Below are 17,851 nucleotides of genomic sequence, written 5' to 3'. Positions count from 1 at the left end.
TGGTATTGTACTAGTGTTCTTCCTCAAAAGGACCTGCCCCTTCCTTCATTCAGGAGGTTCTAGCTTTGTAAATTGGCTCAAATCTAGAAATTGATTGAGGACTGTGACTCTGTTTCTATGATTTAGGTTAGACTGTTGTTTGCTTGACCTAAAATGTTTCTGTTTATATAGATCAAGTAAGAAATTAGTAGGCTTCCTATCTATTTCAATTCCAGAAACACATGATGATCTAGTCAGTGTCATAGATCTCTGTGAGTCAGATTATTCTGATGGTTGCTTTGACTTTGTTGTCCACTTTGATAACCTACATAGCCTTTGGCAGTTGAATGTTATTACTTGGCCCTGCCATCCTGGGATCTAATTACTCCTATTGCATTTTAATTTCCCAATTCAGTGACTGCAATTTCCACTGTAAGGCCAGCCTACAGAGAAGAGTGATGACAGAGTTTTTCAGATGCCAGGGCTCCCCTCAGAAATTTATTTCTCACAGCTAATGATAAAATGTGTGTCTTCTGAACTATTCTAGTGTGTGTAAGTAGGTCTTAAATGATAAAACCTCTTTAACAGTCCACTTTCCCTAAGTCGTTGAATCCCTTCTTCTACATTAAACCAAGGCAGTGTGTGCCATCTCACTCTTTGTGGGCCACCTTTTGTTCCATGTTTTGTCCTACTAACCAAACAAACTGTGAGAGCCCTTTTCACCTTCACGAGCTGCAACATTAAAAAAGGAATATATACTTTGCAAGCCCATATCAATAAATTCTGCCTAATCAAACATAAGTTCTTTTCATCATTATCTTATACCTTTAGTATTCATTCCCACATGTGTTCCCTAGATTTCTGTCTGTTTGAATTAGAAAAACTCAAGCAGTTCTTTTGGAGTGTAGTGTGACCTCCTCATGGGTCACAATTTATATCTTACCTTTAGAGGCTTGTTGCAATGTGAGTATAGTTATAGATCTAGAATCAAAGAAAAGTGGGAGGAGTGGGTCCTGAGGAGAATTGGCATTGTCTTTCATGACTCTGGGGAGGCCTTACAGTTTCCTCAGGCAATGCAAGGTTAGTCCCTCAGATGGAATAGAGAGGCCAATACCTCTGGGGTGTGGATGCCACTCTGCCAGGTGTGGTTAGGCTTCCTTAGAGTTTTCTCACACATCCCCATCCTAACTTACAGGAGCTCATCATTTCCCAATCAATGCCTGCCCTTTAATGGTAGATACGCTGAAGTTCCAGGGGGTTAAATTGCTTTGTAGTTTAGCCAGTTGCATAATTGAGATCCAGCATTTGATTTTCAGCAATCTCAACTCTGTAGCTACAGGAGATAAGGGTCTCCCTTTAGAGCACATATAAAAGTTTTCAGGTGATTCATGTGGTAATTGAGCTGTGAATTCAAATCCCTGAGCTCATCTTTTTCTTTCTCCACTTTGTCCAGTAGTATTAAGAGTAACCAGCCAACCTCATTGTATTTGCTAGTTTTCCAAAAACGTTTGAAAGTATCATAAACATAGTCACTCAGCTTCTTGCTTCTTATGAGTGGTTGATTAGGAATATCTAATGTGGATATTTTTGTATGTTTATTACCAATTCAAGCCATGAACACACAGTGCTATCTTTATTATTGTAAATAAAGTTACCAGCATTTTATATCTAATCAGATTATAGAGCCAATTTCAGAAACCCCATTACCAATTCAGAAAATTTATCGTTAAAATTCCGTTCCTCTAGAATCTCTTTCAGTACCAAAATCTGTATTTTGTCAGAGTTCTTCAGAGAAACAGAACAAATGGTGTGTGTGTGTGTGTGTGTGTGTGTGTGTGTGTGTATGTGCGTTATAATGTATTTAAGTAGTTGGTACACACAATTATGGAGGCTGGGAATCTGCTGTGTGCAATGTGGAGACACAGGAAAGGTGGTGATGTAGTTCCAGACTATGTCTGATGGCCTGAGAACTAGACCTGATGTTGTAAGTTCTGATCCAACTCTGAAGGCCTGAGAATCAGGGGCACCAAGTATAAGTCCCAGTCCAAGGGCAGAAAAGATCAATGTTCATCTCATGCAGTCATGTATACAGTAAATGCTCCCTTCTTCTGTGTTTTTCTTCTATTCAGGCACTCAACAGATTAGATGATGCCCACCTACACTGGGAAATGTAACATGCTTTACTCAGTCTACTGATACAAATGCTAACTCATCTGGAAACATCTTCACAGACACACGTAAAAATAATGTTTAACCAAATATATGGACACCCCATGACTCAGTGAAATTAACATATAGAATTAACCATCACAGGTAGTTTCAGGGAAAGTACTAAGGAGGAGAAAAATAACCAAGACAGAACTCAACCAGAGGAATCTGGGTAGGCGGCATAAGGTGGGGTCCAGAGGCAATCATAACTTAGTTGCAAATTCCCATAGTAGAGTAGTTAAAAGTGCCATTATCACTTCTAGTTTATTATCATTGCAACTTTATTAGCTCTTCCTCCTCAGGTTCCATTTTCTTCCAGAACCCAGAAGAAGGTTTATATTTGGCTTCTGCCTCAACCATTTCACAGTATAACTCAAATTAACCTTTGATGGAGGAAGGGAAGAAATGAGGAGTAAGTGGAGGAGAAGGAGTGATAAATTCCACAAGACCAGTGAATTGAGTGGTTCTAGGTTCTATGTGGAGCAACAACTTGAATGTCATACCCTTGCAATGCCCTAGGAAGACAGTGGGACCTCATAAGGGATTACCTCTAGGGTGCATCTAGAAAATGTAGATGCCATGGTGTCAAACCCAATAGTCAATTCATCTTATTTGGTCCATCAACATAGTCAATACATATCTCCTTCTTGAAACACTTTCTTCATTTGGTTTTAAAGATATCACTCTCATGCTTACTTCTACTTCACTGTCTTCTACACCTGTGATGGACAGTTCTTATGTCCCCTCAAGTGCCCGCATGTCTTAGCTTTTCTACCTGTAATTTTCACTGGTACTCAGGAGATCACTCAGCCCATACACAAGGTTTAACACCAACAGGAGCAACTCTCAATCAATGGGATATGAGATTTGGTAGATAAATACTTCAGCTTACTCATTCCTTGGTGAGAATATTTTGAAATAATTTTTACACAGTGCCTCAGAAGACCCCCAGAGAGATGGAGATTCAGTTGCCCCCAGCAGTAACCAACTCATTAATGCTCACTTTATTGGGTTTTCTTTCTTTCCTACTAACCTTCCTCAGTCTCTCACAAGTGTTTCCTGAAATTATCACCTAATAAAAAATCTGCACCTAAGTCCTTATTTCAAGGGAATGTAAGCTAAATGTTGGATTAAATGTTGGTTCTCTGAGGCTGTGTTCTTGGATCTCCTCTCCTTTTCTGTCTCACTCATTTTCTTGGGACTGAAGTCCTGTAGTCTAATGGCTTTGAATACCATCTATGTGTAATGGTTTCCCAGATCATGTATCCAAGCCCAGACCACCCCTCTAAACTTTTACTTATTATCTCCACATGGAGATCTAATAGGTACCAGACTTAACATGTCTAAACAGAGCTTCTGATAGCTCCTCTCCCAAAAAACCTGCTCCTCTGGAAGACTTACCACAGTTTAGTAAATTTGATGTGTTTGAGGAAAGGAGAGAAAGCCCATGTGACGGGAATGGGTTGTTAGAGAACAAGAGTAGCATGAGATGAGGTTGGAGGAGTAGGCAGGGACCAGATCATGCACAGGCATTTAAGTCAAAGTAAGAAGTTCACATTTAACTCATGTGCAATGAGAAGCTCTCAGAGGCCCTTTGGCAGGGTTATAACCTGATTTAAATTACATTTTAAGAGAGAAATGAGACATTGAGAATAATTGAAAGTTCATCAGGTAACAAAGTTGAAGAGAGCTTTTCCAACAGAGGAAGCAGGAAGCATGAATAGCTGTCAGTTCTGATTTGCCTATCTTCTATAACCCACCTTCACTAGACCTTTAATTGTTCTGTGTTTTAATGTGGAGGCCATGAGCTTTAAATGTCACCTTTGTAAAAGAATTATTGGGCATTTATACAACCAGGGCCACTCAAAAGTAATATCTTGGAGTAATAGAAATAGAAATAGGCCTCTGTTTATAGGCCCTGGTCCTTATCTTTTCAGATCCATAAACATGATTTTATAAATGCAATGAGAGTCTATTCATTAGTAATAACTGGGTTTAGCTACTCAGCCTTACAAAAAATTAGTGAATTATCATTTTGTGAATTTGAAATAAATATATTATCTGGGGTTCTTTTGGTTGGAAGTACAAAAACCAACATAAGTCAATCAAAAACTTCAAAACAAATATTATGTACAATACAACAGTTTGTCACAGAACCCAAGGCCAGGAAAGCCATTTGACCCCAGGAAGAGACAAGGTTGAGAAACCAAAAATACTTTCTGGGGTTTCTGTGTGTCTCATCTATGTTCCCCTCTGAGCATCTGTTTCATTCTTACTCATATATCTCTGTGGAAGGGCTTCCTCTGGTTCTCTGATCCATGTGGTAAAGCATTTTCTTCCCTTCTCTGAAGCTAGGTTTCTCTACCTATCTCCCCCTGCTAGCTTTTAAATATTTATTAAACAAATTGAGCTACAATGGAACCGCGGGTTAGGATGCAGAAACACACTCCAGTGTCATTAGCAGTCATGGGATTCCATAGCCAGTATTCAAGAGTCTAGCTCTTTCTGTAGGCAATCTGTCTCACATTTCATATCTGAATAATGCAGAGTAAACATGACAAAGATGCCCTAAATCTAATGAATGGACAAGTTTGTCAGCAAATAGTATCAGTTCCATGCATTTCCTTAGGGACTCTTTTCAGAGGACCCCATTATTCCATCATTTCAGCTTTGCAATGTCAGAAATTCGTTCTCTCTTCAGTGTTTTTTCATCCTTCATTAAAACCTAGTGCTTTAAGAATGAATCCTCCAGGACAGGCAGTGACTTAGGGAATCACAGTTTTGCCTCCGGACTCCCAGCCGAGTGGTGGGCTTTCTCCCTCCCACTCTCCTCCTGTCCCACTGCACCCCTCCTCCCACTCTCTGTCTTTCCTTGATGGTTGAACTGTTTTGACAGAATTAATTGAGTAAGGAGCCAGAGACCAGTGTGGTTCTGGGTTAGAAACATAAACACACTGGTTAGAAGAAAAGCAAAAAAATGTCAGATTAGAAAGGCATGGCATTAGAGTTGGCTTATCAGAAGTGTGTTAGCCTGAAGTCCAGGAGAAGCGGAACTGTCTTTGGGTACACAGGCTGGAGCAGAAATAGACTGGGAAACAGTTGCACACCCAGAGGACAGCTTTTTACACATATGGTTGTAACTGGAAGGTTCTCTTCTACCTAACCCTGTTTAAGAGACTGCCATAGAGAATCTGACACAGCTGCTTCTCTGTGGGCAGAAAGAGCATATCACACAGAGAGGCAATTGTTGAGACTGTGAAATCTGATTTATTAGATAAGTGTAAATGTGTAAATGTAGCCATATAATAAGTACTCAGCCTAGCCTCAGAGTCTAAAGTTGTCAATTTTTACAATCAAGTCTTGATTCTCTTATTTCTGTCTTGCCTCAAGCTTACAGGCCCCAAAGTCTCAGTTGATAAAGTGAAAATGATATTTTTCACTTTCGCTTGGCATAAGACACAACTTTAGCCTTCCCTGACCTCTTTCTGCCTCTTTCTTGACCTTTTCCCGGTAACCAATATATTTTTCTTTGAATAAAGTAAAATGTATTTTTGACATTCCTCTCATTAAATGTCAACCATGTTGGCAGGTTTTATAGGGATGGACAACAAAGATTTTTATTGGGGCAATCAGGATGAAACATCATTTTTTAAGGGTCATGAAAAGGTCTAGGATTATAGGATGCTGCTCTGCTCCTGAAAGAATTGTCTACCTACACTAAGAAATAACAGAATAGTGAGGTGTTGCTATTGTGGTCACCTGAAGCTTGAGGGGAAAAAAAAAAAGTAGTCCAATCAAAAGAATTCTAAACTTTCCCCAAGTTGCAAGAAATTGTCTACCCACATTTTCTTTCAAATGTTCATTTCATTGTTTCATTCCTTTAATGTTTGCAGACATAGATTTTTCCTTAGTAATGATCTGCACATCTGATCAAAGTGACAGGCCTGAGGATTCCAGGCAGCTTGAGAAGAGGCAGGAAAGGCCAGAACCAGTGTCAAAGGGTCAGGGTTGAGCGCAGGATACATGGAAGCTCATCTTCCCCAGCAAGAGGAAACTCAACAGCTCACATCTACAGGCAGCAATGGGGGCTGCTTGTCCCTGAGAGTAAGGCATAAGCCCAGTGTTCAGACTCCTGAGGGGATGAGGGAGTAGTGGCTCAAGCCTGCGCCCCAGAGTGAGTATGAGTATAATCAGGGCTCAGGAGAACAAGCAGAGGGCCGGCAGGGCCAGTGGGGCCAGATCAAGCATCAAGAACACCAGGATACTGTCCTATAAAGAGAAGAGGAAAATGCAGTAAGGATGGGTATAGTCCAGGAAGGAATTATTCAGTTGAAACTCACATTAGCTAAGGGAGAAGACTGGGGTTCAACACAGGAAAAAGAGCTAAGCCATGTACAGATCCCACACTGATGTGAGCCGGGCCAGAACCTGGTGCAATATCCCAGGGACTTACTCAACTAGCTCCATGTGAGTCACAAACAGTACTGACATCTATTAACATATCTTATCCTCACACAATCACAAAGTCTTTGAGGTAAACCGGACAAGTGTCTTTCTATTTTTACCCATGAAAACACTTAGGTTCTGAGGAGTTAAGTGACTAACATTACACAGCTTCAAAGTAGCAGCAGCCTGGCTCAAACCCTAGCGTCCTGCAGCTGAATTTATTCTTCTCTGGGCACTAACTGCTTCCCACATTCCTTGGTCAACTATCAGTTATCTAGTTCCAAAGTTAGTGGTTTAACCTAGTAGCCCCACATTGATTACACAATGGGGCTTCAGACGGGTGGCTCTTTTGAGTCAGCCACTCAGTGGCTGCACTTGCATTTTCTAACCCAAATTGGGACAGGGCTTCTTCCTTCAATCCTCTGAAAAGGTCTATAGTTCAGGGCTGGTATTGTGGTCTCTCTGATAAGACTCTCTCATGGGCACTCTCAAAAAGGCTCCCTACCATAGTCCCACTCTCACAGACTAATTTAAAATCTAGGAGTAATGACAAATGGAATGAGGCAGAACCATCTTTCATAGTTTAACTTAGAATTTCAAGGTTAGGGTCATCTAAGAGAATAACCTTGGGTTGAGAGTAAAGATGGTTTGTTATGGTTCTGCTATATGATTTGAAAGCAATTTTAATGATTTTGAAGAGTTGCTTATTTTCTCCGACTCTCACTTTATGTTTAATATAAAAATGTTGATGAAATAATTTTCAGAACACCTCTTGTTTTTACATTCAATACCTGTATGTTCTCATGATCAATACCTATATAGTGTCAGCCCTACCTCTACCCACCAGCCTCAGGAATAAAACCTACCACAGGGCCTGGACTTCCAGCCATATCCCTGGAAGTACAGAGCAGGTGATGACTATGAGCAGCTTCATGGCGTTTGTAGAAATACCCTTTTCCCCAGAGTACACCCCCATCATTTCCTCTTCCTTTATCATCCTCCTTGCCAGCCCTTATGAACTCCATCTGTAGGACTTACCTGAGCAGATGACAGCCACATCTTCCTGGTGGGTGCAGTCGTGAAACCCCCAAAATCTGTGCTGGCACTGCTCCAGGGACTGCTCCTCCCCTGAGCAACGAACGTTATCCAGCCAGATGCGGCCAACCCCAGGGCCATAGTATTTCCGGTCTTTGAAGGAGGGAGAGAGGGACTTCCCACAGCCCAGTTGCTTGCATACCACCTGGTCCTCCTTTTCTCCCCAATTATCATCACAGACAGAGCCCCATACGCCCTTGTGCAGCACCTCCAGTCGCCCAGAGCAGAGGTTGTTTCCTCCTACTAGTCTCAAGTCAAAGGGATCTGCAGGATGGGGGAGGAAGTCAGGGGTTGGAGACAGGAAGGGAAAGGAGAAAAAATAAGATCATTTATTTTTAAAATTTTTTCATTTTGTATATTTTGTATGTTTGTTTTGAGACATCATCTCACTCTGTTGCCCAGGCTGGAGTGTAGTGGTGTGATCATCATTCACTGCAGCCTCAACCTCGAGGGCCCTAGTGATCCTCCCACCTCAGCCTCCCGAGTAGTTGGGACTACAGGTACATGCCACAAAGCTCAGCTATTTTTTTTTATTATTTTTTAGGAGACAGGGTTCTCCATATGCTGCTCAGGCTAGTCTCAAACTCTTGGGCTCAACTGCTCCTCCCACCTTGGCTTCCCAAAGTGCTGGTACTATACGCATGAGCCACTGCACCTGGCCAAGAAAATCATCTACATCCTTACCAAGCCCCATCAGCACATTTGAAACTCTCCATATGTATTTTTGTGATTAGAGCTCCTTCTGTAGCTCTCCATCATGTTCTAACCCCTGTTGTCCAGGTCGACTTTCCTCACAAGGATCTTTTCACTTCCCCGTCTATTTTATAAATCTAATACTTATAAACGACATTCTAAGAAGTTTTAAAAATTGAAGAACTTAACAGATACATAGAGAGAGGTACCTTGTTCCTACAATATAGAATTCAAACTAATAAGAGTTCATATTAATATAGTGCTTAATATTAAAAGCATTTTCAGATACAAAGTTGGGTATTATTATCTCCATTTCAAAAACAAAGGAATTAATTATCTGCCCAGTTAAATAAGTTTGCAATCGTCCTTTGGTGCATTAGTAGCTCTTTGTAAATACTGTTTGAATGAGATTCCACATAATTAAATCCATGAATAAACCTAGTCTCTGGACGCACAGGCATTACCTTCACATTCGACCCACGTGTCTTCATCATGGTTGCAGGTGTTCTTCCCCCAAGGCCCAGAAGGGCAATCCTGAAGGGTTGCTTCTCGTCCTGAGCATGACATCTGGCTCAGCCAGATGGGTCTTTGGCCATAGGCATGCTTGTTGCAGCGTTTTTGAGTCAGTATAGCCCTCCCACATCCCAGCTGCCGGCACACCACCTTTGCCGCCCGGAGGCTCCAGCCTGTCTGGCACACGATATACCACTGGTTCTGGTGCTTCACTTCCACGCGTCCCTTGCAATGCCCAGGGCCATCAGCCAGCCTGACACCCTCTGGGACTGGGAAGAAAGAGCTCTCTGGGTCTGAGGGGAAAGAAAGAGAGTGTGTCTGTTCCCTGCCAGAACATGGTCTTCTCAGTAAAGGCGGCCCAATGGACACATCTCTCAGTTCTTGGTGTTTAGTACAAGGCATGCTAAAGTGCTTAACACTGCCTTATAGATGCCTGCTGAAAGAATGAATGAGGGAATCAATGAAGAAAATGTAATTTCCAAATTCAAAGCTGAATCATTATCATTTCTGTAGCATTTTAATTTTTCACATTGTTTTCACATTCAACTTGTCATTTGATCCTCAGAAGAGATCTTGTATAGACTTTTAAAAATAAATACGATAACATACAAGATATATCCAACACCAAATGCTTTTTGGTTCATTGTTGGCATTATGAACTAAGTATCTCAGATTATTGCTCCCAACCCTCAATCTTTCTAAAAAATTAGGACTGAGTCTTCAATGTCAAGGCAAAAGGTGACTGTTTCCCTAGAAACAAATTCTGTGGGGAGACAAAGAGGAGCCATGGACTAGCTCCTCAGTCACATCGCTGTCTAATGAACAAAAGAGAAGAGACTACTTATACACAGAAAGCAAGTATATGGAGGGAAGTAAAGGAACACAGATCTGTTTGTCTATGTATCTTTCTATCATCTATCCACCTGTCTATTATATTAGATTGTGTTAGTTTCCTATGAGTATCTCCTGTCTACCTGACTAGAAGATAAACTCCTGGAAAACTGAAACTATTTTTTAAAAAGCATACATTATACTTTGTGAGCTCATTTCTTCCCCCATAACTCCATGCCCAGCTCCAGATACAATATACTCTGTTCAACAAATGTTTAGTGGTGTGCATGTTGGCATGTGTGTAAATAAGAGAAACAAGTTCTCGTATAGATTGAAACTAAGATAAAAGCATTTGCTCAACCAAGTAGCAATTGCGGTTCTAGGTGAGGATATTGTTTATCTTCAGCACTGACAATTGGGAAAGTATGAGATGTGGGGGGTGAGGGGCCAATTAGCCATTGTGTGAAAGTCTATGGTGGGGAATGAAGACCAACAAGAGTGGCCATGAGGGGTATGGCAGCTGGCAAGTGGTCTGGGACCCCTGCCATACTCACTCTCACACGATGCCCCAGCATCTTCATCATGTGAACAATCATAAACTTCTTCTTGCTCACATTGAGCCAATGTATCTTCTGTTCCTGTGCAACTGACCGATTGGATGAGGACCTTTTGCTCTTTTTCTGCTGGTGGCTCATACAAAATACCACTGGGGGTTCCACTGGCAGCTCCACAGCCCAGCTCCCGGCACACCACAGCCACGTCCTTAATGTCCCAGCCGTCATCACACACGGTGCCCCACTGGCCTTTCTGTTCCACCTCCACCCGCCCTTCACAGCGGTGGAGGCCCCCCACCAGCCGCACTCCAGATGGAGACGCTGCAAAGAGACGGGTTGTTAGCTAGAGGCCTGAGAGGAGCTCAGAGGGTCCTTAGGCATGTACTCAGTCAATTTGGGACTCTTCCATCATTCAAATGGTGTAGAGTGTTGGGGAACTAGAAATGAGGAATCAGAAGAAAAGGGGAGGAAGAGGAGCTTCAGAACTCCGTCTCTGAGTTCTGGTTCTGCTACAGCCTTAATGGTACCCTGCCAAGAAACTCTACTTCAAGATACCTGGACATGACTGCTGGCATTTTCAGATTGAAGATTAAGGAAAAGAGGTTGGTTGAAGATCCAGCATAGTTTTAGATTCTCTGGCGTTCAGAATCAGAAGGCCCTAAAGAGATCATAAAGTCCACCCCATTATTTCACAGATGAGGAAAATCGTCCCCATGAAAGTTGTGGTCCTATGTCTACATTGTCCAAAAGTGGAAACCCCAGGCCAGAACAGAGGTGTAAAGAGAATATCTGTTGCGTTTTTCCTTTTCATGACTCTGTCTCTCTCCATGGCAGCCAGATTGAGGCAGAGTGTGTACAATTCGGGCTGAACAGCCTAACTATCTCTCACTCTCAGTGGCCAATCCATGCCCATACTTGCTGCTTCCTATGAAATTGTTCCTTGTTCGAGCACCCACCTCAGGAGAAATACAGAGCACTGGGAAAGGGAAGAGTCAGAGTCTCAGAGCCCCAAGAGTTTGGTCTAATTCCAGGGACTAGAAGAATAAGAGAGGATTCATGGAGTTTCCAGATAAGTTGTGAGAAATCTAGGACTTGGTTCAGTTTCATGACTAGAACTCTGGAAGTACAAAAGCTAACAGAGGTGGGGTGCGATGGCTCATGCCTGTAATCCTAGCACTTTGGGAGACTGAGGCAAGTGAACTTCTTGAGGTCAGGAGTTTAAGACCAGCCTGGACAACATGGTGAAACTCCGTCTCTACTAAAAAAAATAAATAAATGAATACAAATATTAGCCAGAAATCGCTTGAACTCAGGATTTGGAGGTTGTAGTGAGCTGAGATCATGCCACTGCACTCCAGCCTGGGCAACAGAGTGAGACTCCATCTCGAAAAAAGAGAAAAAAAGAAAAGACTAACAGAAATTTTCTTCCTTCCACCAAGACATGCAAGGAGAGTAGAGATGCCTGTGTAGGGAGACAAGGGAAAAGCCTATTAGACAGCAAACATTTGTTAGGTGCATACTACATTTCTGTTTTGTTTGTTTGTTTGTTAACTCAGAGAACAGTGATGAACAAGGGAGATAGCATTGCTGCCCTCAGGAAGCTTATATTAAGCTTGGCAATCCCACCAAGCCTCCTGCAGCCTCAGAGCAATATAGCAGTGGATGAATTTGCCATGTTTACATGGAGAGAGACGGTTAGCTGAGAGAGTTCTGGTGCAACAGGAGAGGCCACGTTTGGACTGGAAGTCTATGGCCTATTGGAAGATGAACAGCTTAATAGGGGCCAACATGGGCCATATGGGATGACCCAGATTGCATGCATGGATGGAACATGACTGCTGAGGACCAGATTTCCCACAGACTGCCTGGTCACAACTGCACACAAAGTCCCCAGAGTTTAGAATCAGTCCAAGAGAAGTAGTTCAGTGAGAAAACTCTAATCTAGCTAATTTTTTCTTTTTTTTTTTTTTTTGAGACGGAGTCTCACTCTGTCGCCCAGGCTGGAGTGCAGTGGCGTGATCTCGGTTCACTGCAAGCTCCACCTCCTGGGTTCACACCATTCTCCTGCCTCAGCCTCCCAAGTAGCTGGGATTACAGGCACCAGCCACCATGCCTGGATAATTTTTTTGTATTTTTAGTAGAGACGGGGTTTCACCGTGTTAGCCAGGATGGTCTCAATCTCCTGACCTCGTGATCCACCCACCTTGGCCTCCCAAAGTGCTAGGATTACAGGTGTGAGCCACCATGCCCGGCCTAATCTGGCTAATTTTAAACTGCATCAGGAAGCTTATGTTTAGTTCATGCATTTGTTTTTTTGTTTCTTTCCTTTGCTTAAATTTTTTTGGGAAAAAATATAAAAATGGAGGCTAGAGATAACAATTAAAAGTTAATCATAAAAAATAGGGCTTTTATATAAACCATAAAAAAACAAAGAAAAGTTTTCATTTTCACACAACTGAGTTTAAGGCTTATAGATCTGGGTAAAAATATAATTTAAGAGCAGTTATCCAGAAATGTTTTTATCTTCATGAGTAGCATGAACCATAAATAATTTGGGGGTCATTGTATCTGACATTAGAGCTTGGATTGGCATTATTGCATACTCCAAGAAATACTAGCTATCAGGATTAACAGGATATGTTCTTTCCTTGCTGATTGCGAAATTCTCAATTTTTAATCAATTTTCATTTTCTATGGGGTAGAAGACTAAAATAGCCATGGGAAAGAAAAATAAATAAAAAACAAAAAACAAAAAAATAAACAAGAAATTCAGGGAAAGAAGAAATAAAAAAACAAATTATTTTTCTAAAAACAAGAAATTCAGCTTGAGGAAACAGAAGGGCTGAGAAAAGAATAATCTGAATGTCAAGATGAGAACCCAGGAAGGTTGCATCTATCAGGGTATAGGATTCTCGACACCAATAGCAATGTTTCTGGCTGCCCCTCTCTGGTAAAGTCTCTATGATCAAGCAGAAGAGGAGACTGGAGGGATAATATACAAGAAACTGATAATCCACAACCCGTAGCCTCCCTCTTCTATAAACTCATTCTCTCTGTGCACCCTTTTCTTGGGTTTATAATTTGTGCATTACCCAAAGACTCCCTGAACAGGAAATCCAGCCTATACTCTGCTGGTCAAGCTATGTGCTGCAAGCAACAGTGCATTTCTAATTCAAACAAAGATACCATTAAGCCTGGCAGGGGGACCTGGATATGCTGGAAACCAACAGGAAGAAACCAAAAGGAAGTTCATTTTTCAGGTATGCCCATAAGGCAGTGAAGTGCATTCCAGACCTGAAATGAACCTAGGTCTTACCTGGATGCTGGCCAAGTGGCCACAGAAACCAAGTGGGAGAGGTGCCCCTTGCCAGGATAAACCAACCAAACCCCTCTAAATTCTGGAGGTGGAAATCTGCCCACACAAGACTGAGTGGGTGAGGTAGGAAGCCAGAAAGGAAGTCTGCTGGGCCTGTTTTGAACCAGTCTTTCTCTGTGGCTCAAGAAGCTTCAAAATTTCCCCTCTCCTGAGCTTGAGGCCTCCCTCTCAAAAATCCCCAAAAATCTTACCTAGGAATCCAGGTCTGGTGCAAATGGCTGGGGAAGAAAGAAGGAAATGAATGAGGTCAATTTCCAAGGCTTTATTCAAAGAACACAACTCTAGAAGGCCTTCACAGAACTGTGTGAGACAAGAGTGGTAGATGCAGAGCCTCCAATGTCAGTCCTGTTGGGACCTTCTTCTTCCGGGATGACCATCCTCCAAGGACACAGGGACACTGGCTAGGAATCACAGAGACCAATTCTACCACAGCTAACTGGTTCAGCCTGCTTTCTTCACACTTGATGGTGGATAGATTGGTTTTCTATTCTAGTCAATTAGATTGATTGGTTATTACTGCCTGAAGTAAAAGTGTGGTGATACAGCCTCTTGGCTCAACAGGAAAGAGTGCTGGAGGCCACTGGGAAGATGCACTGGCCGGTGGAGGTAAAGATGCCATGGTGGGCAGTGCAGAAATTAGGGCAAAGGGGCAGGATATGCCTGTGTTCATTGGCACAGCATTTAGACCAGGTAAGCAAACTCTTACTGTAAGAGGCCAGACAGTAATATTTTCAGTTTTGTGGGCCATACAGTGTCTGTTGCAACCACTCAGCTCTGCCATTGTAGCCTAAGAACAGCTACATATATGTATGCAAATGAGGATGGCTATGTTCCATTAAACCTTTATTTATTAGACACTGAAATTTAAACTTTTTGTCATTTTCATGTGTCATAAAATAGTATTTTTCTTTTGTTTTTTCCTACCATTTAAAAATATAAACCTCATTATCAGCTTGCAGGCTGTTTTAGCTGATTTAGATGAATAGCTCAGGAAGTAGCTCTATATGTAGTTCCAAACCTCCAGATTCCAGCACCAGCCTGTCTTTAAAACATGGGGTTTTCTTCCTACAGGATCTCTGTATATTTGGACTCCTTTCTCCATAAGGTCTCTCCTAATGCTGTAGAGAGTCCTGGGCCCTGTAACCTCCAGGAGTCCCTGAGGCCTATGCATTTTCAACTGCAAAACACCCACCACCCCCATCTTACAGGATTTTTCAGAAGGAGCAAATATCTTTGGACCTCCAGCCTACAGTTTTTCAGGCAGATTCAAGTAGTTCAGTGGTTTATCCTGGAATACTTTCTTTTCTTGGCTTCGAAATAACTTCTCATTACCCTCATTCCCTTAATCTTCAGAATGTGGACACTCTCAGGCTCAATGAGGCCTTTTCTGCAACTGTGCAAAACTCAAGGTTATATTATACATATGGGAATCATTGCATAACCCCCAACTCAACATGTGTACATGTGAAGGAAAGTGAGCATGGCAAGCCTGATATGCAGGTGCAAAGGTGATATAGCCAGTAAGTGACTTGGAAGCTCTGCAGTAGGGTGGGTAACTGTAGAAGGCACAGGCCAGAAAGGCTTCATGAAGCAGGTGGAAGTGCAGATGAGCCTGGAAGACCCAGTAGTATATCCATGAGGGGCAGAACTAGCCGTTGAGTGATGTGGGGGATGCATGGATGTTTAAGATGTGGTCAGTAGCTTACATTGAACACAAAAGTGTCCAGTTGAGAGGCTTGTGTGGGCTTTGGTGATGCACTAGATCATCAAGACATAAAAGTGGATGTGATTGATTAGCATAGGGATGTACCAGGCATTGTTAGATGCTTTATGTTAGTTATCTTATAAAAAAAAAATACTCCTAAAAACCTCTGAGGAACATAATATTATCCTCACTTCATAGATGAGAGAGCAAGATTTCAGAGAGGTATGGTAACCTATGAATTCACACCACTAAGAAATCAAAATGGCAGGATTGAAATCCAGGTCTCCTTGGCTCCACAATCACCAGATTAACTAGGTTAATCTCTAGATTACTCTAAGCAATGAGAAACTGAAGAAAATTAGAAAAACATTATATGAAACACTTTTCAGAGGAAACCAGACAATATGATCAATGAAAGGTGATTGTCTTGCAGTTCTACTTCCTTTCCTGGCTCTATTTGCTGCTGCCTGGTGCCCATTCATTTGTCTTCTTACTAATAGTACATTTAGGAACACTTATGTAAAAAGAGAAATGGGATAAACTATCATGACTCTGTCATTACAAATATAAGAAAATAGAAAAAAATCTGTTAAAGTGAATTACAAATGTGTATGGATTAAGCGGCTTTTTAAGGATTAGAATAGTTACCAAATGTAGAAAGGAGGAAGAAGCTCATCCTTGAAAAACATCTAAATCGGTTGGCAGGGAGAAAGTTCTCCTAATCAAAGTTCCAGAAAGCTCTGAAGCCTAAACCAACAGGTGCAGAGATACTCACCAAGGATCAAGGAGAATAGCAGAGCCATGACCAAGGCAGCTGAAGATGATGAGCTGAAATTTAAGGCTAGAAGGCGGTCCCCAAGCAGCAATATTTAGTTTTAGCTGCAAGTATGTTAAGAGGAGGGACAAAGACAGGTCCTGAGTGCAGGCAAAACATTATCAGATGATCAGAAGCCAATAGACTCGGGGAGCAGAGCTGACAGAGCTGGACTTGCTGAAATCAGCATGTTTCAGAGGAAAGGAGGTGGCCAGAACTGGCAGAAAAATGCTGAAAACAAAACAGAAACAGGCTATCAGGTAAGTCCAGCTGTAAGTCCAGCTCCATCTGTCTCTGCTACAGTCTCTTTGCTATGTAAACAGGAAATACCTCCCACAAGGAAAGGCAGGTGCCAAAAATATGGCCATCTCTCAGTAGCAGACAAGGCAGTACTTAGTCTCCAAGGATGGTTTGCAAGGGAAATAAGCCAATTTTGATTCCTTTACCCCAGAGGGAAGTGCCTAGAAAATTTGGAAGCCAGAGGCCATAGGATAAATGCAGAGTTGCCCTTGGAGGCATATCCCATAAACCATAATCCAGGGACATGGTGCCAATCTCCACATATAGGCCTGTCTTTATTGTCTTCAAACCTGCTTTCTCAGTGCTAAGCAGAGAGTCCAATATAGAGATTTGTTATTTTTCTATGCTTGTGCTGGTATATGCCCATCTTTGGAAGCTGGATGGAAACAGATCCCTGAGGTGAGGGGCATCATAATCATTGAACTCAAGTTGTCTGTAGGTCTAAGACATGATGGACAGAGATTAAGCAGTAAGACCCTCTCAGGCCCCTCTGCTTTGCTATATTATTAAGTATAGCTATGCTTCATGAGCTATTCTACTCCAGATTGATCAAGCAATCAATTTTGTATGCTGACATAATCCCTGGATTCCAAGCAGGGTAATTGTTCCTCTACAGTGATAATTTTTGCTTCTTTGTAATATTCAGGTAACTCGGCAGAAAGCTTGGTTCATTGTAGGCATTCATTTTTAATCCCGCATTTCTTCGTTTACTTAGTATTGTATTCAATGAAAAGTTTTTAGCACTCACGAATGCCAGGCAATGTGATGGGTGGGGGCAGTACATGAAGGAATAAGGAATAGTTTTGCACTGTAAAAGTATATGGTCTAGTAATTGCAATAACATGTGGAAACCGCTGTTAAGAGAGAAAAGTATAAGAAACTTTGGAGGCCAGGCGAGGTAGCTCATATCTGTAATCCCAGCACTTTGGGAGGCCAAAGTGGGAGGATTGCTTGAGCCCAGGAGTTTGAGGCTGCAATGAGCTATGATCAGGCCACTGCACCTCAGCCTGAGTGACAGAGTGAGATCACATCTCTAAAATAAAAAAAAGAAATGAAACTTTGGAGGAAACGGTTACTATGTTTGGAGCTAATCAGAGAAGACTTCACAGCAATGATGATACTTGAGCAGGGGTTTAGGATGAGTTAAGTGGAGAATCAGAATAGGAAAAGATTTTGCTATGCATATGCAGACAAGTGAAACAGCATTACTTATTTAAGGAACCACAGGTAGTTTGGAATGACTGGATTACAGCCTGCTTAGTGATCAGAGGCCAGGGGTTATTGATGTTGAAAGGTAAAGACACTAGATGATATGCAAGTAGCAACAAGAGCCAGAT

The 17,851-nt window shown here is 41.9% G+C and overlaps 1 protein-coding gene across 1 annotated transcript; it reads right to left on the bottom strand.

Moving 5' to 3' along the window:
- Positions 1-1,590: 1,590 nt before the first annotated feature.
- Positions 1,591-16,311, bottom strand: CD5L (CD5 molecule like). Its single transcript, XM_054480497.1, has 6 exons — positions 16,176-16,311; positions 13,887-13,913; positions 10,320-10,640; positions 8,886-9,227; positions 7,672-7,992; positions 1,591-2,140 (listed from the first exon to the last, which is right to left on the bottom strand). Exons 1-6 carry the CDS (start codon positions 16,201-16,203, stop codon positions 2,136-2,138), a joined length of 1,044 nt encoding a protein of 347 aa, XP_054336472.1. The 5' UTR covers positions 16,204-16,311; the 3' UTR covers positions 1,591-2,135.
- Between the last annotated feature and the right edge of the window lie 1,540 nt (positions 16,312-17,851).

This window comes from Pongo pygmaeus, chromosome 1 (genome assembly GCF_028885625.2).
Source record: "Pongo pygmaeus isolate AG05252 chromosome 1, NHGRI_mPonPyg2-v2.0_pri, whole genome shotgun sequence".
Classification (NCBI taxonomy): Eukaryota; Metazoa; Chordata; class Mammalia; order Primates; family Hominidae; genus Pongo; species Pongo pygmaeus.
This window is presented reverse-complemented; position numbering and strand designations above follow the sequence as displayed.